At 37.7% G+C, this 24,007-nt stretch overlaps 1 protein-coding gene across 7 annotated transcripts in view; it reads left to right on the top strand.

The window, feature by feature from the left end:
- The window catches only part of USP48 (ubiquitin specific peptidase 48), a 3,461,715-nt gene that overhangs the window by 2,946,910 nt on the left and 490,798 nt on the right, over positions 1-24,007 (top strand). For all 7 annotated transcript variants that reach the window (XM_044063244.1, XM_044063240.1, XM_044063245.1 and 4 more), the window contains one exon: positions 21,574-21,680. In XM_044063244.1, the coding sequence (XP_043919179.1) occupies positions 21,574-21,680 (107 nt within the window). The remainder of the gene's footprint in view (positions 1-21,573; positions 21,681-24,007) is intronic.

A 24,007-nucleotide genomic window follows, 5' to 3' on the forward strand; every position in this document is an offset into this window, starting at 1 on the left:
ACACAGCTGTACTTTTTAGATTATGCAGTGTCTAAGAGAGCAATTGCTCCTATCTGCAGTAGTTAAACTTTGTTGAAAATGCACACCATTTTCTTTGCTTCCTTGTTCTAAGTTAATATGTTATGAGTCATTCTGAAAATGTATTTCGTTTGTTGAATTGGGGGTTTTCATTAAAGCAAAAAGTCTTTAAAATGTAGCATATGTTTAATCAAATGAAGATGAAAAGAAGCAACTGTGTAAAATATCAGTCTGCCAAATAGTGTATGCATGTAAGACAAAAGTTGAAAATACATAATCATATCCAAAGATGTGTCTGGAGCATTTCTCCTTGGGCCTCTTCTTAAAATGGGCTCGGTCCCAGTCAGACTTTCCTGGTAAACAAATGTTGAATAAAATAAATGAACTGTCATGTGTAATACCTGGGTGCAGTATCTTTCTATTATAATGGCTTTGTCCATATTATCTTGTAATGTGAATGGCCTTAAGATATTGACAAAAAGGAAGGGATATTGAATTACAGTAAGAAATGCAGAGTGCAAAAAGCAATGTTGCAGGAGACCCATTTGAAGACAACTAAACATGAATTTGGCAAAGAAGGGATTTCTTGATGAGCTTTCAGCAGAATATCAAGGACAAAGGAAAAGGGGCGTAATACTGTTTGCTGGAGTGGCTCCAGTACTGATAGAAGAGGAAGGAAAAGACAGTAATGGTTGATTTATGGCTGCAAGGGGGCATTGGCAAGGCGGGAGGACTGTGCTTGAGTGGATTTTGTATACCACCAAAAGTTGCTGGTATGAAGTTTAAGAAATTTTTCGAGAGAAATAGTTTTCTGCAGGGAATATTACTCATAGGTGTATACTGGAACTTGATTTGCAATAGTGAGGCTGTTTCAGGGGACCCTAGAAGGGAAAGTATAACAAAAAAAGGATAGATTTCTGAAGATGTTATGAAAATATTTGGTATGAAAGATATGAATTTTGTAGTTTGAACTCTGTTGGAACAGCGAACAGTAAGAAGACCAGCAGCATTGAAATTAGTAAATATATGTGAGACTGTAAGGTGTATCTATCACATTTGTGAAATATGGCTTCACAGTAGAATGTGGCCAAGAAAGATTGGACTTTTGTCGACTGTGTTAAACTTATTGGAGAACTGAAAGGATCATAGGAGGTCACTAGGCTATCAACCTGGAGGTAATTTCAAGCCTAGCTGTTTCATCCCAATCTAATACCATAGATACTCTAGTCAATACCCAGGACTGTATTTAGTAATGACTGCCCATGTGTAAGAGGGTTGTGGGCGGTATACCTGGTAAGAATTTATGGTGCCACAAATATTAAGGTTCATAGGTTTATAGATTAGTACTAGACTAACTGCCTTTGTGGGCCATTTTAGGCCTAGCCAATTACCCCATGTGAGAATCAAACCCTGCACATTGAGTTTGTAAGGTAAATACCTTAACCATTATGCCAACCTCCCACTATATATATACCCCATTTTGTCTCCAATGTTTGGAAGGATGCTGACTGGAAAAAAATAACCAAGTAAAACAATTTTTTGTTTTTAATATTTGTATAAAACATTTCACGATATAAATTGCACGCTGTATAGTAAAGCATTTTCAAAGATTGTGATAAAGATACTAAAATAAACAAGTACTTTTTTCATTTTTAGTTTTAAGAAATGTTAAGAAAAATAGAAGAATGGCTGGATAAAAGCATGTAATCTTAGGCTGTTGGGATGGAGAATGGGGTGTAAAAGCGTACTGATTGTAACACATGTAGAGTTGAGATGCTTTCTCTTACTTTTGCATAGGTAAATGCCTGGATTAATGCCCTTGGCTTCATCTAATAAGTTTTTTTATGGAAAAAAAATTGTTTTTCTCTTTGTATTTCATCTTAGCTTAAACCTACTAAATGACTCAGTACAATTTTGTTCTGACCAATGTAGCCAATGTACTGTAATTCACTTGACTATTACTATATATTGTATTCTTTGTCACTGCTGATGCTTGGAGCTTTTCTCCCTGGGCCGCTACTGAAAATGGACATATATCCAGTTAGACTAGCCCGGTCAACAAATATAAAATAAAATAAATAAATAAATAAAATATCTGGGCTTTAAAAATAAGAGAATGCTTTGAGAGCAGCTGTACATTCTGTTCTTTTGTTTCCATTGAGACAAGCTGACAACAGGTGCAGGTAATAAATATCAAGAGTTCTGGGCATTCTTTGCTGAGGAATTGTAAAATTGAAAGGTGTAAGAACTAGCAGCTTAGTAAAAAAGAAAGTTTGAATTTATTAGAAGTGAATAAGAAAATAAATTTTCCTGGTACTTACATACTTCACTGCATTTATTAGGACAGTGTATAATTTAGTTGCATTTAAAGATAGCCAGGAAAGTTTTTGTAAGGCTAAAATGTAATGTATTCTGAAGGCATACAAGCTGTTTTTCACATGGGGGGGGGTAAAGATAAGACAGGAACAGACAGCGATTGATGTTAAGTAGGAGCAAAGACTGTAATATGCTCCTTAGCATAAATAACCTTAAATTTAGGTTAGGTGCCTGTAGGTAGAGCTGTCTATTTTGGACAATTGCTCCTATCTTGAAGATGTACAGAAAGTTGTGTTTGTTTTAAGTTAATAGATTATGGAGGTGTTCTAAGAGTGTTTTTTTTTTTTAAGGTTTTCATTAAAACAAAAAATCTTGTAAAATGTGACATAGGTTCAAGTGGAGACGACAAGAAACTGTATAAAAGATCAACTTGTCAAACTTTAGTGGGTAGATGCAGCACAAAAGCTGGAAATAGAGATTTAAAAAAGCTGTTGTATATAATGGGTGTGAATAATAACTTCTTATCATAATAGCTACAATATCCGTATTTTTGGAATGTGAATGGCCTGTCGGGTGTAGGCAAAAAGGTAAGAGTACTGAATTGTTTTAAGAAGTGCAGAGTACAAATAGCAAAGCTGCAGAGACATATTTGTAAACAAGCAAGCTTATGAATTTGATGAAGAAAGGCTTTTAGGATGGATATTCAGCAGAATGTCAGGGACAGAGTAAACAGGTTGTACTTATACTAATTGCTAGAGGAACTCTATAGTGAAAGAAGAATAAAAAAAACAAGATAATGGTAGACGTCTGGTAGTAAGGGGCTACTGGCAAGGGAAGAAGATTATGCTGACATGTATTTTTAGTCCACCTAAAACTGCTGTTATGGAGCTTAAGAAAATTTTAGGTGAAAAATTCAGCTATCAACAGAAAATATTACTTATAGATAGGGACTGGAACTTGATTTGCAACAATGAGGATTCATCTGGGGACCTAAAAGAGCAAATAGAATGAAAGACTGTAGATTTCTGAAGAAATTTATAAAAATATTTTGTATAGAACATTTGAATTCAGTGGTAGGAACTCTGAGATAATTTAATTTTTCCCACATGGTGCAATAACTAGGCTGCACTAGACAGAAGCTATATTTCACAGTAACAGATACATTTAATTGAAAGCTTTGACATGTAACTATTTCAGAACATGCACCGGTAACTTGGACAAAAATGCAGGGAAATGAAGTAAATCTGAAACACTGGTGCTTCCCCCACCTACCTGTTAAAAAGAGAGGGCATTAAGGAATGAGCAATGGAAATTATTCAAGCGTTATTAGGGAAGATATAAATTTCTTCAGAAGTTCTAGCTAGTGAGTGGGATAAAATGAAAGTGAAGTTTAAAAATTGGGTAGAAATAAAAGAAATAAGATACGGTTAAGAAATAACAGGAATTGGAGGGGCTTGCAAAGATTAAAGTATTTCAGAATAAGGGGAATCTCACAGAACAAGAGCAGGCACAACTGTAGAATGGCAAAAAGAAAGTAAGGGAGCTGTTAAGCAACTGTTTTGGATAGTAACTCCAAAGCACAAAAACTTTTTTCCCATAATCTTTATTAACTTTTCAATAAAACACACAAGAACAAATAATTAACAAAGTGATCATCTTGAAGTAAAACAATCAAATTTTCTTAATAATGGCAAAGTGTTACAAATAACTAAACTGTAACACAATTAAGAAAAAAGTAAAAGGAAAAAAAAAACTATTTACAATAGTGCTATTTGCCATAAGAAAAAGAAAACGTTAAGAAAATAAAGAAAACTTGAGAAAAATTAATATTAAAGCTTAAATTATTAAGTTATATAATTAGGGCCCTCTCAAACCTTTTATACGGCTATATAGAAAAGGATATATGGGGAAGAGTTCCAGGGATTTTATCTAATTCCTCAGGTGAATCTGTAGCATACAATTGATTCAGTTCAAGATAAAGTCAAAAAGAATACTCCAATTTTCCATAAGGTGTATGTTATCATTAGCATTTGACTTTAGAAACTTGTCGACTGTTAAGTATTTAATTGCCAGTGCCATGAAACTTTTAGTACAAAGAGTTAATAGAAAGTAGACAGGGTTGTTGCCAATTTTAGGGAGCCTATAAGAAGAAAAATAACTGGAGATCCCCTATTCGTATTAGAGATATTTTGGAAATTTTATGGAAATGTGTGTAAAGGAGAGATATATGGAAATCAAGAACATATTTATGAAAGACTTGTGTGCCAAGATGAGAGATAGATGAGGCTCAACATTTAACAGTTAAGGTAGGAGGAGATGAAATGAAAACCGTGACACATAATCAGATCTGCAGGAAAGTCTCCAGGATTAGATGGTATTCCTGTAGAAGTTTGGAAGCTAGGATGAAAGAATGTGATAAAGATATGGAAGGTTTTGTTTAACAGTGCTTTAAAAAGAGGGGAAGCACCAACACCCTGGAAGAAAATTGTGGTGGCTGTACTACAGCAAAGACCATCTGACCAGATTGTCAGTTTTATAAAAAAAACACAATGGCAAAACTCATATGGTGAACAGTGCAGTTAATCAAAAAAATAAAATAAAATAACAGATCCACACAACACCCAACAATTTTGAAGCCCCCCCCCCATGCTAGTTATTTATACCAGCTCCGAGATTTTATTTATTTTATTTTTATTTTATTTTACATTTGTTGACCAGGCTAGGCTAACTGGATACATGTCCATTTTCAGTAGAGGCCAAGGGAGATAAGCTCAGTGAAAACAAAAACAAAGTCATATATACAAAGTTAATATATACAATGCATGTTTCAGGTACAGTACAGAGATAATCAAAGAGGGCAGACATTCATAACATAGTGCAAAATAAAAATGCAGGTACAACACAAAAATGCAGGTTAATACACAATATAAAAAGAAGGCAGGTTATTTTATAATTATGTTGGTAAAAAAAAAAAAAAAGTTGTCACAATAATAAGTTTCCAGTAGATGCAAGTAACAGTATCTAGAAGGACAAGGTTATGTTGTAATTTAAGGAAATAGAACTTGATTAATGAGAAGAAGAGGGTAGGCAGAAGCAAGATTAGAAGAGCTAGTTGCTTTGTCAGGTTTAGTACAGGGGTACAACCAGTGTGCTCTGAGGAAGAGTTTTAGTTTGCTTTTGAAAAGTGATATAGAGGGAATTGAGGAAAGTTCACTGGGAAGAAGGTTCCAAGATTTTCCGACAGTATTAGAGAAGAGAAAGTCCCTAGCCCTGTTGTTTGATTTAGAAATATTTACAAGAAGTTTATGTGATGATCATAAGGTCTTCAGACTGGTATAAGGGATGATGAGGGTAGATAGTACAGGAGTATTGGTAGGTTGGTAAAGGGTCTTATGGGCAGTGGTCAGTTGGTGGAATTTAAGCTGATTTTGTAGTTCAAGCCATCTTATCTGCTTTAGATTATAACAGTGGTGGGTTCTGAATGGGTATCCTGTAGCAAATCTGGCTATGTTATTGTAGGAATTTTCCATTTTATTGAGGTTGTTTTTAGATAGATTAGTATATATGGGTGAGGCATAGAGGAGAGTAGAGATTAGATGAGTGTGAGCAATAGTTATTCTAGCTGCAGGAGAAAGGAAGGGTTTGATCCTGTAGAGAGAGCCTAGTTGTCTGTTAACAGTTTTTAGAGTATTATTGATACGGATGTCGAAGTTGAGGTTGTTGTCTATGGTGATACCTAGTAGTTTGGTTGTTGGATCTGGGGATATGAGAGTACCGTTATTGGTTGTTACTGTGAAATCTATTGGGGAGGACTTGCGAGTAAGAGTAAAAAGGAGGAGTTTTGTTTTTTTGGGGTTCAGGAGGAGACAGTGCTGTGTAAACCATTGTTCAACTGTGTTAAACACCTTTTGGGTAAGGGAGTGAAGTTCAGATCTAGATGTGGATGAGTATATAAGTGTGGAATCGTCTGCGTATTGGATGCATGTAGCTTGGGGGATTGCTAGGTGAAGGTCATTGATAAATATAGAAAAAAGGAGGGGTCCTAATATGGACCCTTGAGGGACACCAAGATTAACAGGCAGGTGGGTAGATAAAATGTGCCAAAGCACAGCTTGTTGTCTGTTATCTAAGTAGGACTAGAACCATTTTATAGCGAGTTCATCTAGTGACAGGGATTTAAGGATATTTATAAGTATCTGGTGGTTCACCATATCAAGTGCCTTGGACAGATCAATAAACAGTGCAGAAGAAAGCATATTGTGGTTACGGTTTTTGTTAATACAGTCAGTAAAGGAAAGGAGTGCAGTAGTAGTGCTGTGAGAAGGTCTGCAACCATGTTGACTGTTGGATAGTAAATTATTTTGGATTAGGTGGTCTAGCAATTGCCTGTGAATACACTTTTCCATGATCTTTGCCAAAGGAGAAAGTAGGGCTATGGGACGGTAGTTGGAGAATTCAGTAGAGCTTCCACCTTTATGTAGGGGGATAATATGGGAGACTTTCCAGATACTAGAGATGTGTTCTTCACTGATGGTTCTATTGATCAGAATGGAACTGGGATAGGCGATGGATTTGGCTGCTTTTTGTAGATATTCAGCGGGTAGTTGGTCTGCTGAAGGAGAGGATGGCTTCAGTTTTTGGATAAGAGTAAGAATATATGTTGTTGGGACTAGTTGGAAGAAAAATGGAGGGAGTTGGGTAGAGTTAGAGTTAGATATAGTAAAGCTATAAGGTGATAACTGACTGGCAAGTCTTTGAATGGCCTCAGTGAAAAAGGTATTAAAGGCATTGGCAGTATGCTTGAGACTCTCCTGGTCTGTGCCTTTTGGGTTTGGTGTGATGGATTGACCTGGGTGTAATAGTTGGTTAATACTCACCCAGAACTTTTGTGGTTTATTTTGGTGAGTCTGCTGGAATTGTAGGTAGTAGTTTCTTTTGTTAGAGAGTATAGCTTTTTTAGTGTCATTTCTCAGCTGTCTGAAGTTTTGTTGGTCTACTGGGTTTTTAGTCATTCGACATTTATTCCAGTATTTATTTCTGAGATTGATTTTTTACTTGTTTTTTTTTGAAAGCCATGGGGCAGATTTAGTTCTAATTCTGATAAGCGTTTGGTGCATGGTGGTCAAGTATGGCTAGGAAGTTAGAATTAAAGTATTTAACAGCTTCCTCCAGTGGGAGTTATTTTAAGGGAGACCAGTTACATGCTCTTAGTTCGCTTTGGAAGAGATTAGGGTTAAAGTTCTTCTTGGTTCTAATTGTCATGCAAATGGTTGGAATGGGTAGATTGTTCTTATGCCTGATGATGTAGGTGAGTGAGTGGTCACTCACATCAGGGAGGGTTCCAGCTTCATAAGTCTGGGGATGATTATTATGAGAAACTTTTTTTCTTATTAGGCTTGTTTATCCTGGTAGGGGAGGTAATGGTTTTAGAAAAAAACAAATAGGTTACTATGGGTGGTTGGGTGACTATCCCTGCAGCACTTCCAATCAATGTTAAAATCACATAGGATTATGGTTTCTTGAGGTAAGTTTTTAGATAACCAGCAAAGGATATCTTCTATGGTGGCACTGTTATTACCAGGAGGTAGATACGGATAATATAAATGGATGTGAAAGTGTTAATTTGAAGTTTGGAAATAAGAATTTCAGAGTTAGAGTCTTGAGGTGGTTTATAGTCATAGGTAGTAATCTGTAGCCCTGATTTAAATAGGATAGCAATCCCACTGCCCTTCTTAGCTGCACAGTCAAGTCATAAGATATTATAGCTGGGTGGGATGACTTCATTGTCTTTGGTTACAGGTTTTAACCAGGTTTCTGTTAAGCATAGAATGTCAAAGGAATAGACTTCCAAGAGAGAATGGAGTTCTGAAACTTTGTTATTAATGCTACGTATGTTGAGGTGAGCTATTAAGAGTGAGTTTGGTGATTTTGTAAGGGAATGAATAGTAGAGGGATTGGGGTTGAGGAGTTGAGTGGTGGTAGTAGTTGTTGGGCCTGGGTTTGGGTGAATGTCTCCATCTTTTAAATAGAGGAGTTGTATTTGAAATCTAGGGTTTGGGAATTTACAGTATAGGTTTAGAGATTTTCTGGGATTGAGAGAGTTGTATCTAATGTGGGCTATTCTATGATATTTAGGCAGTAGATAGCTGAGTGTAGATGTTATATTAACATGGTTAGTGAGAATAGGTAGAGAAGGAGAGGTTAGTTAGCTTATTGGGGTATTGAAGGTGTGGATATAATGGGTGTTCATAGGAGGTAAGCAGGTAGGCTGAAGTTAAAGGTGGTAGAAGTATGAGTAACAGCTGTAACTGGTCTGGGGTGGGTAGTTTATACATTTGGATGGGTAAGTTAGGTTTCTGTTTTAGGCATGGAAGTATACTAGGTGTGGATAGGGAGAGATGGAGGGTGTGGTGGGAGAGATAGGGAGTGGTAGGTGAAAGGAAGGAATTGGGATTTGATGGCCAATGTTAACGTTCTTAGTGATTGGTGGGAAGGGGAAAGGGGTGTGGTAAAGTAGTATAAGAGTAGGACCCCTGTGGGTGGGTGGGAATTAGGGGTAGGGTGTGGGAGCGGAGTGAGCCCACAGGGCGAACGGAGCGGCTAGAGACAGGTAATGGAGCAGCTAGAGAAGAAACAATCAGCAATGCTGGTTACTGAAGGTAAGTTAGGTAAGTCAAAAGTGGGAAAGAGCAGAGATAAGTAAGGAGTCTATGAGAAAACAGGTGGGTGTAGACAGTTGAAGTAAAGGGTAAAGTGAGAGATTTAAGAGCAGGTGTAGGACATAAGAAATGTAGAGTAATTATAGAAGAATAACAGATGGATAATCAGGAGAATAAAGGATGGGTTAGGGGTTTGCACTACAGTGGGGAAAAGAGCAAATTCCCTGATCCCAGCAGTACCACAATCTCAGTCAGAATGGCTTGATGAACCAAATTGTCGACCATGTGAATTTGGTCCTTCGACCAATTTGCATAGACCCATCAGACCTGGCTTCATATAGGACCATTTCAATTTTAAATCATATTTACAAAGTGTTTGTCTATAATAGGTAAAAGAATTGCAGAGATGTTGTCAACATTGATAGGTATGGGTCATTGTGGTTTTGAGGTATGCAAGAAACATTTGACAAACATTAATAGAACAGTGATGATGCAAAGAATAGCAGAATGTAAGAAAATTATGCTGCTGTTGGTGGGTCTTGATGCAGAGAAAGCATTTGACGGAGTAAGCTGGGATTTTATGAGTAGGGCAGTGGAAGCATTTGCATTCCCTGATAACAATAAGGTTAATTAGAAGTATATATGAGGGAGCAGGGACAAATATTGAAGTCCCTTTGTTATTTACTGGAAGAAACTGACAAAAGAACCAAGGTATTTTGAGCAAATAATTAGAGAGGAAAAGGTATTGGAATGGGAAGAGGCCAAGAATACATTTGGACTGCAGGCCAGAGACTACCTTCCCTATCAAGTATTGATATCAGAATATAGCCAAAGAGAAAGGGATAGATGAATCCTAAGTGAAAGATCAGCACTGGTAGAGTTTTTAGTTGAATCTAAAACGGAAGCTGTTGTTGAAAAGGGATAATTATTAGGGCATATACTATATTGCATGGTAACCAAAGGAGCCAGTCCGAGCAGGTTAGAAAAGATTAGAGAGACATTGGATAAGAAATTCATGAGGAAACGATGGTAGGATAAATGTATGGTTCACAAACATACAGCAAAGTATAGAAGATTAAAAATTTTTGCTTGGAAATGTCTGCATAGGTATTTTTATACCCCAAGCAGACTTTAGTGAGTTTTTTCCTCAGGTAGATGCCAAATGTTGGAGGTGTGATGGGGAAGAAAGAGGCAACTGGAAACGTATGTTTTGGGAATGTAATTAGTTGGCAGAATTAAAAAATTCTCTACAGAGTACTCTGTCAGAAATATTGGGTGAGCTAACTGGTGTCACTAAGGAATTTTTTTTTTGAGCTGGCATAGAGGATCTGAATTCCTTAGACATAGTAAGGCCTTGTTAAGTTTACTTCTGGTGACTGCCAAAAAAAGCAATTACTAGAAAATGGAAATCAAAGTCAAAACAACTGTATTTTTAAGTATTGATTATGTAACAGGGATAAAAAAACTGGAAGTGGGATCTTTAGATAAGGGTAGAAGCAAATAGCATACTGAAAGTGGAAATTGTGGGAACAATCCAAGCAGAACAGTATTTTGGAGGAGGCATGATGTTTACATGAAGGCAGGAATGGAGCAGTTCATTTAATTATGGATTGATAGTTATACAGAAATATATGTATAATATTTGCAGCTGGGAACATGTTAATATGGTTTGTTTTCTTTTATGTAAATATATGTTTGCCTGTGTCTTAAGTGATAATTCTGCAAAGGTGTTAAAATGAAAATGGAGTTAAAAAAATAAAAGAAATATATTTGGTTAAGACATAATAGAAATTTAAAGGGGCTGACAAAGGTTAAATTATCGCAGAGCAAGGGGAATGTCGTAGAACAAGAACAGGAGCAAATGCAGAGTGCTAAAGAGAATATAAGGTGGTATTTGGATAATTTCCATGAGTTTAGAAAGATTGTTGTTAAGCAACTGTTTTTGATAATGTCATAGCACAAAAATTTAGGCAACAGAAAGTAGAAAGGATTGTCACCAAATTAGGGAGCATGTGACAAGAACGTAAATGTAAATCCTGTAAAGACGTTTTGTAGATATGAAAATTTGTGTAGAGCATAGTAATATGGAAAACAGTACAAATGGAAATATTTATGGACGCCCTTAATTATGCCAGTTTTAGACTAGGATGAGACTCAACTTGTTTGGTGTAGGCTGTGTAGCTTGTCCTGGATTTAACATTTTATGGACTGAGGCCCAGAACACTTTGGATTATTAGTGTGTATGCTTTGATTAATCAAGTAGGTTTTCTTATCTTTGGTTATGTTATTTTGTTAGATTTCTTAGTTGTTTATATGCTAGTAAAGTAGGAACTGTGTTTTTGTCCAAACTTTCCATGCTTTGTCTCTTTGTTTCATGAATTAAGTTGCTAAGGATAGCCATGAGGCAGGGTTGGCTTTGACTGTTTATTCTGGGGGGAGCTTGGGTGTTTAGAACACCTAGGAATATTTTTTTTAACTCTGAGACAGTATCATCTATGGGGTGAGTATTTAGTGACTCCCAGTTAAGGAGATGTATTATTAAAAGTGTCTTCATAGAAAGTAGTAAATTTTCTTACCAGGCTATAATGATGTGCATTGGGGCTGCTGCTTTGGTACTTTGTGGTAAAGATTGATTAAGTGATCACTTAGGGTGCCTGACAGAGGTCAATGGGATGATATTTTATTTAGAGAGATTGCTAGTATCCAATCAATGGTTGATTGTCTGATTGTGGCTTTGTTATATCTTGTTTGTGTGGTTATAAGTTGGGTAAACTTGTACAGATGCATAATATTGGATGGAACTTCAGATCCTGTGGTTTGCCAGTCTATATTAACATCACCCAATATTATTGTTTCATGAGGGATATTGAGGAGGCCCAGCACAGAGAATATCTTCTAGTGTTTTAGTATTATTACCTGGAGAATGTATATAGCCGTGATTGTGACTGTATTGAGTGTTTGGTTTTAGCATGGTTATTAGGACTTCTGTTTTAGAGAAAGTTGGCAGGGTGTGGGGGAAAAGCGAGAGAGAGATGTCTAGTGCAATCTTGTTGACAGTAGCAACACCATCAGCTTTTTTATTGTCTCTGTCTAATCTGATAATGTTAAAGCCTAGTGGGACAATTTCTTCATTTATATTTATTTTTTTGTTTCCTGGTGGAGCCAGATTTCTGTGGTAGTTAAGATGTCTGGATTGTGTAGTGCTATCTGTGCATGCACTTCATAGAGTTTTGTTACACATTTTTCGTAAGCTGCTATGGTATATATGAAGGCTAGGTTTGGACTAAGGGTGAGGTGTTAGCGATAAAGAATCTGATGGGGATATGCTCTCTGGTGCCTGCATACGCTGAGTTGGGCCTAGGTTTTGGTGGATGTCACTTCTACATTTTATGATTATAGAGGTATGATGGTACAGGTAGAACATTTTTTTGCTTGATTTTATATTTAATGCACAGTTTATGAATAAATAGCTGTGGCTTTGGATAATTGTACTTGAATGCCAAGATAATGAGAGTCATGATACACATAGGATGGTATTGGGAGATGAGGTTCCGATTTCACTTGAACATAGTATAATAGTTTTATTGGGATAGTGGGTGTTTGTAGGATGTTAAGTAGGAGAAGAGATACAAGTAAGAGGAACTACAGGAGAAACATGTTTCTGAAATGTAAGAAATAGTGGGGTTTGAAGGACAGACGATGAGGATGTAGTTAAGATAGGAAGCAGTGAGGGTTTATTTGCAAAAAGTTAAAGTTGAAATGTAGAATAATAGACTTAGAGGTACTATCGGGGAGAGTTTTCAGTAGGAGTGGATGTAGTGCAAAGCTGTATGGGAGGGAGAATGGTTGCTGGGAATGATCCTAAAAGTTAGATGGAAGATGGGAAGTAGAAACAGGAGTGTTTCTATGATAGTAGAGTTTGAGGAGGTTTAGGGAATCGGTGTCATAGGTGAAAGGTGTATGCAAGAAATCTTATGTTAGAGTAAGGTGGGATGGGTGGGAATTGGATTTAGGTTAATAAAGCAAAGCCAAGCATAACTGTCTTCCCTCCCTCAGGCCACTTGTTAAAGACAGCAGTCAGTTTTGTAGCCGGTGCTGAATAATTAGCTAGGAGGCACAAAGTAAAACTGGTTTTCTTTCATTTAATACACCTCACAATAGCATTGCAGCATCTAGATAATAACATGATGAACATTGTTGTGGAAGAAGAATACTTTAAATTATTTTCCAAAGGTACGAAATGTATACTCAAGACAAAATTCCATGTAGTTGATTGTTTAACTAAGATTAAATTATTTCTCAGAAAAATTAATTTAGCTGTACTGTTTCATAACAAACCATTATTAACTCGTAAAGACGGGTTAAAGAAAAAAAGTACCTACTCCCCCCACACACACACATCCCAACATAGCCGTGTATGAAAAAATAGTAACAAAAGAGATATATTGCTTACAGAATAGTACAAGACATAAGAAAATGTTTAGCAACTTATCTGATGATGAAATTCAGTTAATACGACTTAAGAGTGATAGAAATATCCGAGTAATGAAACCGGATAAAGGTAGGGGGGGGGGGTAGTTCTGTATGACTCATATGAATATACTAATAAAATGTACAAAATACTACATGAGTCAGGAAATTATGTACAAGTATCAAAAAATGAAATTAGTATAGGGTATAAATGAATTGACATGTTTTTTGAAGAATTTTTGTTGGATGGGCGGATTATGAGTGAAACATATAAATACTTAAAGGTTGAGTATCCAGTACTTGCAACAATAGTAGGTATACCAAAAGTACATAAGAATGTTGCTGACCCACCCTTTCGTCCAATAGTATTAGGTAGCCATTCTAAAACATTTCCATTAGGAACAGCTATTGACAAATGGCTTAAACATATATATAACAAGATCCCACATCTAATTAAGGATTCATGGGCCTTACTTTGCGATTTAACTCCAGATATTTGGAAAGAGGGAATTATATACATCACAGCTGATGTGATAGATTTATTTTCATGTATTCCTAAACAGCAAGAATTATAAAGTTTTTGTAATAGTATCAGACAGTATTCTAGTTTAGAGTGGGATCAGATTAATTTAATAATGGAACTCATGTCTATTGTACTAGAGTACAATTATATATACTTTGAAGGTGAACTTTATAAACAAACCAGAGTAGCAGCAATGGGGGCAGCGTGTGCCCCTATCTTTGCTAACCTGGTTATGCTAGATTGGGAAACCAAAAACATTTTCAAAAGTGAACACTTCAAGTATATAAGATACTATTCAAGATTTTTGGACGATATTTTTATTATATGGGATGGTCCAGAACACACAATAGATAATTTTATTGATTATTTAAACAACACGAGTGATTATCTAAAATTCACACACACTTACAGTACTGAGGGCATTGCATACCTTGATACGTACATATCCAGCACAAGCAATGGCTTTACGTCTCATTTTCTTAGGAAAAAAGTACTTTTTCCAATAATTACTTGGACTTTTCCAGCAATCATCCTCAAAAATGAAAAAGAATATATGTAAAGGACAGTGTATACGAGCAGCTAGGATAACGTCCTCATATTTAGAAATGCTCGAAGAAATGGATTATATAAAAACATTATTCATTTCCAGGGGGTACCCTTTAAAGTTATTGGATGAAATTAAAAAGTATGTAATTAGTGAATGGGGGAAGAAATATTCTCCTGTTCTAGGAAACGAACAGGTAACATGTACCATGATTGTCAGCAATACATTTGAAAGGTACAAAATGACTTGTATTTTGGAATACACACCTCAAGTAAAACAAATAAAAGATATATTAAGTAGGAATTGGAACATACTTAGTTGATAATGGGATAAAAAATATAGTCGGAGAGACCCCTCTATTTGTATATAAAATGGGAAGGTATGATCAGGAATATTAATCAACAGAGAAGAGGTGCAAGACGATGTGGAAGTTGTGGACAATGTAAGGCCATATTGCAAATTGAGGGTATTACTTTGGAGAATATTAACAAGTCCAAGGTAATATTTCAGTATGGTAATTGTAATACTAGGAACATCATATATATGGCCAAATGTATGACCTGTCCAAGCTTCTACATAGGTAAAACAGAAAGAATGTTTAAAAAGAGAATTTATGATCATATATATGCCATTTGTGTCTTTCGGCTTTTCCCGGTTAGGGGTCGCCACAGCGGAACTCCAGTCCGCTAACGATTGGCAGTAGATTTTTACATACTGGCTTGCCAGGCCTAACGCACAACCTTCAACGAAGGAATGCCCTTTCACGCATGTCGCTACACAGAAGACGCTCTGAGAATCGAACGGGCAACATCTAACTGTGAGGCAACAACGCTACCGCAGCACCACCACCGCAGTCTATCATATATATGCCACAAGGAAAAAAAATTGTACCAATGCACTATTTAGGCACATAGAGAAACATGGGGATAGTCATGATTTTAGATTTGCAATATTACAACAACTTAAGTAGGGACAAAGAGAGGGATAATTATAAAGCTATTCTAGGGACAAAGAGGGGGTAATTATAAAGCTATTCTAGGTCAGAAGGAAGTTAGATGGCAGATTTTAACTGATGCCTCAACTGAACCTGGATTAAATGACTATATAACAATTAAACCTATATTACAGATGTATATATAGAGAGTGTATTGTAATGCCATTCATAGGAATTTTATATTGTACATTCTTATTTATGCATTTATTTAGAACTATATAAACTTATGTTTGTCTATATTTATTTCACATATTCTTCTTATGTAACATGTTAGTAGAAGTATCTCCCCCTATTAGTAAGTATGATGCTATATTTAACATAATTATTACAACTATCATTGACTTTAGCTGCCAATATTGTAAAGAATATACACATATACATATATATTTTTAAAAATGGTCTTATATATGCAAGAGCCAGTATAATGTATTTATAATGTATGTTGCACAACTATTTTGTACAATTATTTAAGTATAGCATGTTCTGCACAGTTTTTTATATAATCAAGTCCTTTTTTTATGTAATTTTATGTCGTTTTTCTTATGTAGTTTTAAAGTATATATGAAATGTGCATTTTTCTTTAAATTAAGGGATTTTGGCGCCTAAAGTAGTATTTAAATGTTTGATTGATTAATTGAAGACATTCTGAGGAAGTCCACAGTACAGTGGATGAAAGCGCTAAATCTGAAATTTTTTATTTATTAAACCAGTGGAATTTCACCTTGTTGGTGCTCGTTTTTCTTCTAAGGAATCCAGTTTTCTTTCATTTACTGAAAGCAGACACCAAGAAGCTATGGGGACGAAGTAAATGGCATATAAACTGTAATCTGCAGTGAATATAAAAAGTGTACACACCCCTGTTAAAATGCCAGGTTCTTGTGATATAAGAAAAGGAGACCACAATAAATAATTTCAAAACTTTTCTCACCTTTAGTGTGACCTGTAACTTGTACAGTTCAATTAAAAAACAAATCTGTTCGGGGAAAAATATAAAAAATAAATGTACAATAAGCTGGTTGCATAAGTGTGCACACCCTTAAACTAATACTTTGTTGAAGCACCTTTTGATTTAATTACAGCATTCGGTCTTCTTGGGTAGGAGTCTATCAGCATGGCACATCTTGATTTGGCAGTATTTACCTACTCTTCCTTGCAAAAGCACTCCAAATCTATCAGACTGCGAGGGCATCTCTTGTGCACAGCCCTCTTCAGGTCACCCCACATATTTTCTATTGGAATTAGGTCTGGGCTCTGGCTGGGTCTTTCCAAAACTTTAATTTTCTTCTGGTGAAGCCATTCTTTTGTTGATTTGGATGCATGCTTGGGGTCATTGTATTGAAAGGTGAAATTCCTCTTCACCTTTTAGCAGATGCCTGAAGGTTTTGGGCCAAAAGTGACTGGTATTTGGAATTGTTTATAATTCCCTCCACCTTGACTAAAGACCCAGTTCCAGCTGAAGAAAAGCAACCCCTAAGCATGATACTGCCACCACCATGGTTCACTGTGGGGATGGTGTTCTTTTGATGATGCGAAGTGTTGTTTTTGCGCCAAATGTACCTTTTGGAATTGTAGCCACAAAGTTCAGCCTTGGTCTCTTCATACCATAACACATTTTTTCACATGCTTTTGGGAGACGATGTATTGTTTTTGCAAATTTTAGCCAGGCCTGGATGTTTTTCTGTGTAAGAAAAGGCTTTTGTCTTGCAATCCTACCCCATGGTCCAGACATATGGAGAATATGGAAGATTGTTGTTACATGTAGTACACAACTAGTTGTTGGTCTTTCGGCTTTTCCCGGTTAGGGGTCGCCACAGCAGAACTCCAGTCTGCTAATGATTGGCAGTCGATTTTTACAGGTGCCAAGGTGCCAGCCCGACGCCAACCTTCAACGAAGGCACACCCATTTACGCATGTCTTTCGAACGTTACTCGACCACAGGGAGGACATGCAAACTCCACACAGTGTGAGGCAACAATGCTACTGCTGTACCACCTTGGCTATGTACTTGCCAGAAATTCCTGCAGATCCTTCAGTGTTGCTGTAGGTCTCTTGGCAGCCTCCCTGACCAATTTTTGTCTTGTCCTTTCATCAATTTTGGAGGTACGTCCAGTTCTTTGCAACGTCACAGTTGTCCCATATTTTCTCCACTTTTTGATGACTGTCTTCACTGTGCTCCATAGTATGTCCAATGCTGTGGAAATTTTTTTGCACCCTTCTTCTGACTGATACCTTTCAACAATGAGATCCCTTTGATGCTTTGTAAGCTGTCCGCGAACCATGGCTTTTGCTGTAGCAGGCAACTGAGTAAATATCAGGAAAAATCCTAATAGGACAGATTAACTTTATTTGGGGTTAATCAGAGTCTCTTTAATTGATGGCAGGTGTGTACCCAAGAAGACTGAATGCAGTAATTAAATCAAAAGGTGCTTCAACAAAGTATTGGTTTAAGGGTTTGCACACTTATGCAATCAGCTTATTGTACTTTTTATTTTTTATACTTTTTTCTCTTAACAGATTTGTTTGTTTTTCAATTGAATTGTACTGGTTATAGGTCACATTAAAGGTGGGAAATGTTTTGAAATGATTTATTGTGGTCTCATTTTTTTTTATATCACAAGAACCTGGCATTTTAACAGGGGGAATGTGTACACTTTTTATATCCACTTTACCTGTCAAGAGAAAGGGCAGTAGCGAACTTGGTCATCAGATTGCAAGGACTACTCCTTTGTGGGGAAGTCACAGCCACTTGCCAGCACACGACAAAGGCAGGCATGGAGCTGACTAGTTAAAGTTAATGTACAGGAAAACTCTTCATGTGAGACTTGCTTACATTGCACAGTGACAAAAATCTCAGTGTAAGTGTTCACATGTGTGCCTTGTGGTGAAGTTCCTACTATGTAAGGGACAGGGGCCAATGTGATGTCCACAGACTATTGCACAATGACAAAATCTCAGTGTAACTGTTCTCAGATGTGTGCCTTGTGACCTAGTTCCTGCTGTGTAAGGGACAGGGACCAATGTAAACTCCACAGGCTGTTTATTTATTTATTTTACATTTGTTTACTTGGAAAGTCCGACTGGATACATGTCTATTTTCAGCAGAGGCCTGGGGAGAAAATCTCCATATAGACAAACTTACATAAGATTACACAAGAAGTTAGATAACATTAGAAAATATAAAACAAAGTGATTTTGTACAATGGTTTAGTAGTGTTCCCTAGTAGGGACTCACAATTCTCATGGACAAACACAATTAAAAGCAAGAGAAGTCAGATTGGATATAGAGCTTGGTGATGTAGTTGCATGTTATGATATTTACAGGTTATGCTTTTAGTTTATAACTTAATCAGGGTTGGTACATGGGCAAAAGCCAGTTCACTTTGAGATACTGTTTGAGGTTTTTTTGAAGAGACTTTTGGAGGATTGTAGGGTTATGTAGTTTGGCAACGAGTTGCACAGTGTTGCAGTGATAAATATCTCAGTGTAAATGTTCTCAGATGTGTGCCTTGTAATGTAGCTCATGCTGTGTAAGGGACAGGACCAATGTAATGTCCACAGGCTGTTGCACAGTGTCAAAAATCTCAGTGTAAATGTTCTTGGCTGTGTACCTTGTAATGTAGCTCCTGCTGTGTAAGGGACAGGGACCAATGTAATGTCCACAGTAGGGTTGCCACCTTTTCAAATGCCTAAAGTGGGACAGTTTTTGGTACAAACATCAGATTTAGAAAGCTGAAACATACCCATGGCCAGTACAAAGGACAGAACTTCACTTTTTTGCCTAAATAAAAGCTTATTCTTGTAGCATTTTAGTTGCTTATTCTGTTTCTTATAACATTTAGGTGTTTCAGATACAGAATAACTGTTTTATGAAACTATTACATAAAATATAGGAAATAATTGTGTCCCAAAATCTAAGGACATTTGCCATTTTTACAATTTTTTTTGCAGGACCCAACTGCTCAGAGGGACTGTCTTTCACAAAGTAGGACAGATGGTAACCCTAGTCCACAGGCTACTGCACAATGTCAAAAATATCAGTGTAAATGTTCTCAGATATTTGTCTTGTGGTGGAGCTCCTGTTATGCGAGAGTCAGGGACTAGTGTAATGTCCGCAGCTACTGCCATCTGAAAGAAGATGGGAGACCAAGTGGATGTGGAGGCCTAAGTGAGGGGAGATTTAGGTGTATATTCTACCGCAGTGATTCAGACTGGAAGGGGGTTGGACTTATTCCACATGGAAGTCTAGTGCCAAACTAGAGTAAAGCTCAGCAGGATCTTCTTTCCCCACTGATTCTGCCAAGCATGTTCCCTTGGCTGTGGTTTCACTAGATAGTAGGTAGGAACAGTAGAAAACTCATTCATATGAACCTATATGTCAAGCAAAGTTCTTCATTAGCACTCTTCAAGAAAAATCTTGATGAGTGGATGGGAAATACAAAATACACCCCGGGATCACTTCTGTGTGTCTGCTCGACAGTGGCACAGGAAAATAACTTTCTTGGGTGGCGTAAGCCAGGGAACTTTGTTGGCTAGGCTTACGTAGGCCCTTGGGCTGATAGCCTAGTACCTACCTATGAACTCATTCATGCTCATGACTAGATGACGAGGCATTTGATTACATTGAGAGTCCTAGTTAGTTCCTCTGTTTACCTGCTCTTCATTGAATTTCATTCATTTTGACATTCATAACACTAGGCGGAAATTATTTCCCAAGGACTTTGGCTTCTTTGGAGGCTTTCTATAAAGGGATGGACTGTAGAAATATTCTAGATGGAGCAGCTTGGTCCTCTGTGCCCACTTTTGCAAAGCATAAGTAACTGGATTCCTTTTCCAGGTCCAAAACACACTTTGCTAGGACTGTTCTCCAGGGTCACCTGGAGTATTAGGTTATTGGCTTCCTCCCTTTGTTAGTTGTCTAAACTATGGTAATCTACTAATTTAGCTTGAGCTACTGCAACAGTAATATATGCATTGAGCATATTGCAGTTGTGTAAGTGAACTTACTGTAACAGCAAATTCTAATAGTTCACTATTACAGTAGCCTCCTTTCCCTCCAGTCTTCTTCACCTTTATTGTATTTTGTGTTGCTAGGATGTAGGTGTTTCACCCTTTTGTACATAATTTAGTGTTGGGGTTGTTTTCTAGTATTGATCTGTCAGGCTGTTTCCTCTGTCCTAGCTAAAATGCTCAGAAACTTTTTGTGCTTCAGCTGTCATTATATGGAGCTCTGGCTGAACTCCTGACAGTTTGAGCACATAAAGACCATCCTTTAGCTTTGTAGGCTGGCCAGTTACAGAGAGGGTAAGACCCATTTTGCCTAGGCTACTGCAACAGTGATTTATTAAAACCATCTACTATTATGGTAAGTTTACTTATACAGCTGTAGTTCCCTGCATTCCTAGGAGCTCAGAAATCCCTGAGGACTGCAAGGTACAGACACTGCCCCTTCAGTCACTTGAGGTGGTTTGGATACCTTGTGAGGATGTCCCCCAGGCACCTTGCATGAGAGGCATACCAATTACAGCCCACTGGAAGGAGGTTATGCGACAAACTGATGACCCATGATTATATCCCATGTTTTGCCTGGGAATGCTCGAAGATCCCACAGGATGAACTAAAGGCTGTTTCTGGGGATAAGAAAGTCTTACCTACCCTTGCCTATTTTAACATTGCATACCTCACAAAAACAGTTTACAAAATGAAGGTGATGATACATCATCCATCTTCATTCATGTGAAACCATCATCAGAGTACATGGAGAAGTTCACCTTAAAGATAACCTGTGATTCATTTTCTTTATATAACCTTCCACTGGAGATAACCTAATGGAATTAGGTAATTAAGCTTTCTTTTTGTTCTGTTTTGTACAGATAAGTTTCCTTTCAGAAGAGTGGTAGTATATGTAGCAGAAAGAAATACGAGTATGAGGTAATGTGGTACACAAAATATCAATCTAAAGATCACAGGATGTTTTCTCCCAAAAAGCAGTTTATAAAGTGCAGACTTTTACATTGTATAAAATATTTGAATTCTGCCTTTTTTATTGCAGAGCTTTGTCTAGAATGCAGAGAGGGCTTGCTTTGCCAACAGCAGAGGGATCTAAGGGAATACACGCAAGCCACTATTTACGTCTGCAAAGTGATTGACAACAAAAAGGTACATTAAATACAAATAGCTAAAATTAGTGAAACTTTAGTATTAATGAAGTTTTTTGTGTAAGAAATTTAAGAATACTGTTATGCAAAACTTTTAGTAATGTAGTACTGCAATGTTGAAAGAATTGCAGCTGAACTGTCTTAAGTGTGAAACAGCAGGCTAGCATTACTGATTATGATGTTGCTGAAACTTTTTAATGTTTAGTTCAGTAGACATTTCTTTGTTTCCATAAGTCAACATCAAATGTGGGAACAAGTACACAAGTATAAGCAGCAAATAACAGATTTTCCCCTCTAAATGCATAAGTGTAACTGAGGACTGTTCCAGTTATCTGCCTGCTGTTCAGGCAGTAGGAGTTGTAGATCAATAGTTTACCAAGAGAAATTCTGTTCTGTCTGTCTGACTGGGAACTGCCTTTGTCTTCCCCATGCATTTCTACATTTTCTACATGGGCATCTCATTCATCAGACAATAATTCATATGAGGTGTTACTCCACCAAATAGTACCAACTGCGCAGGGTACTGACGCGCATGACCGACGCCATATCCTCAGTCTTTTGCCGCATGGTCCGATGCAGAAGCAGTTTGCGAGTGCAGGTTGGCGTTTGCTGAAATATTCGCCGGAGTTTCAGACCGATCAGAGTTATCAGCTAGAAGTTGGTAGTACCCCGTTGGGGAACATTTTGTTTTTTCTTGCCTCAGTATTTAACCGATGTCAGAAAAAGTGAATAACTGTATTTCTTGTGGGAAACAGATACCTCATAGGGATTACCATACCTTGTGTATACCTTGTTTAGGGCCTGAGCACGACGTTGTTGGATGCCGCTCTTGTGCTAGGTTTAACAAGCGCACTATTAAGAGGCGGTTAGACTGTGCCAGGTTAGTGTTTGGGAAGCGTTGTAATTATAAAATGCCGCCGGATGCTCCGACGCTTCGGCCCAAGAAGCGCAAGGACAAAACAGCGAAGCCTAGGGTTGATGAACCGGCAGTCCCGGACGACGGTTCTTTAGAAGGCTCAGTGGAGCCAGAGGTTTTGCCAGGAGTTTCTTTGGAGTCTCAGGCAGAGACTTTACTGTTACAGGATGTGCCTTCTCAGGAGGTAGGCCAGGCTGTGGGGCTTCCCAGGTAACTGTTCTTCCCTCTCTTCCCAAGGTAGTTAGAGCCTCTCCTTCTGTTGCCAAAACTTCTTTGAGAGGTAGGCCAAGTTCAGCTTCAGTGGGGGCTTCTCCTAGCATTTCAGGTTCTGTGCCTAAGAAACATATGCTTAAAATGGCAGAAGATTTGATTACTATGATTAGAGGTTCTATGCCCCTCCTGATAAGAGGCCTAGGGTGGAACCGAGTTTGATAGTTTTGAACAGTGTTCAGAGGCTTCTGAGTCTTCTGGAAGATTTGCAGGAGTATCCTCCTTATTCTGATTCTGATGTGGATGATTCCACTCCTACAGCTTCTCCTCCTGAGGATTTCTCATTTTCAGAGACTCTGCATTCCATGAGGGAGCACTTTAAATGGGAAGTTCAGGATTACTCTGATTCCAGGAAAAGGCTTAGGGAATTCTTGTTTTGCCTCAGCATAGGCCCTTAGCTATACCTCCTGTGTTGAATGTGGTGGAAGATGTTTTGCAGAGGCTTCCTGAACCCTGATTCTTTGCCTCCTGCTCCTGTTAAACCTGATAGGTACTATAGGGTGCCTGAAGCTCATAAGTATCTTTTAAGAGTCCTAGGGCAGACCCGAAACTGTTTCTCAGGGACCTAAAGGTGTTAAGGCCTCTGTGGTTAAAAACCCTGTTCCCACTGATAAAGAGGCAAGGGCTTTGGATAGATGGGGAAAGAAAGTGTATACTTCTTCCACTTTAGCCATGAGGGCGTTGAATTGTCAGTTTCACATGCTTAAATATCAAAATTATCTCCTTTCACAACTGAAATCTAAGGTGGATGCTTTGGCGGAAGGTATTGAGTGTAAAGAGTTGCTGGATTTAGTTCATGTGTCTGAACAAGTGGGTAAGCATTCCTTGCAATGTGGTTTTGATGCTGTACAGGCCTCCTCGAGGGTGGCTGCCACTAGTTCTGTTCTTCGCAGGCATGCCTGGTTGAGGGATCAGAATTTAGCTGAGCATGTTAAGACAAGGATTTTGGATGCTCCTTTACAGTCGGATGTGTTGTTTGGTTCGCCTGTGGAAGCAGTTTTAAAGAAAATGGAGGACAAAGCTAAGTCTATGCAAACTGTTAAAGATTTTTGCAGGTGCAGCCACCGAAGTTTAGTAGAAATTGGCCTACTAAGGGATGGACATATCCTGCTTATGATTCCCAGTCTAGGGGTAGGTCTAGA

The sequence above is a fragment of the Protopterus annectens genome, chromosome 2.part1, assembly GCF_019279795.1.
Source record: "Protopterus annectens isolate FY-2018-M chromosome 2.part1, PAN1.0, whole genome shotgun sequence".
NCBI lineage: Eukaryota > Metazoa > Chordata > Ceratodontiformes > Protopteridae > Protopterus > Protopterus annectens.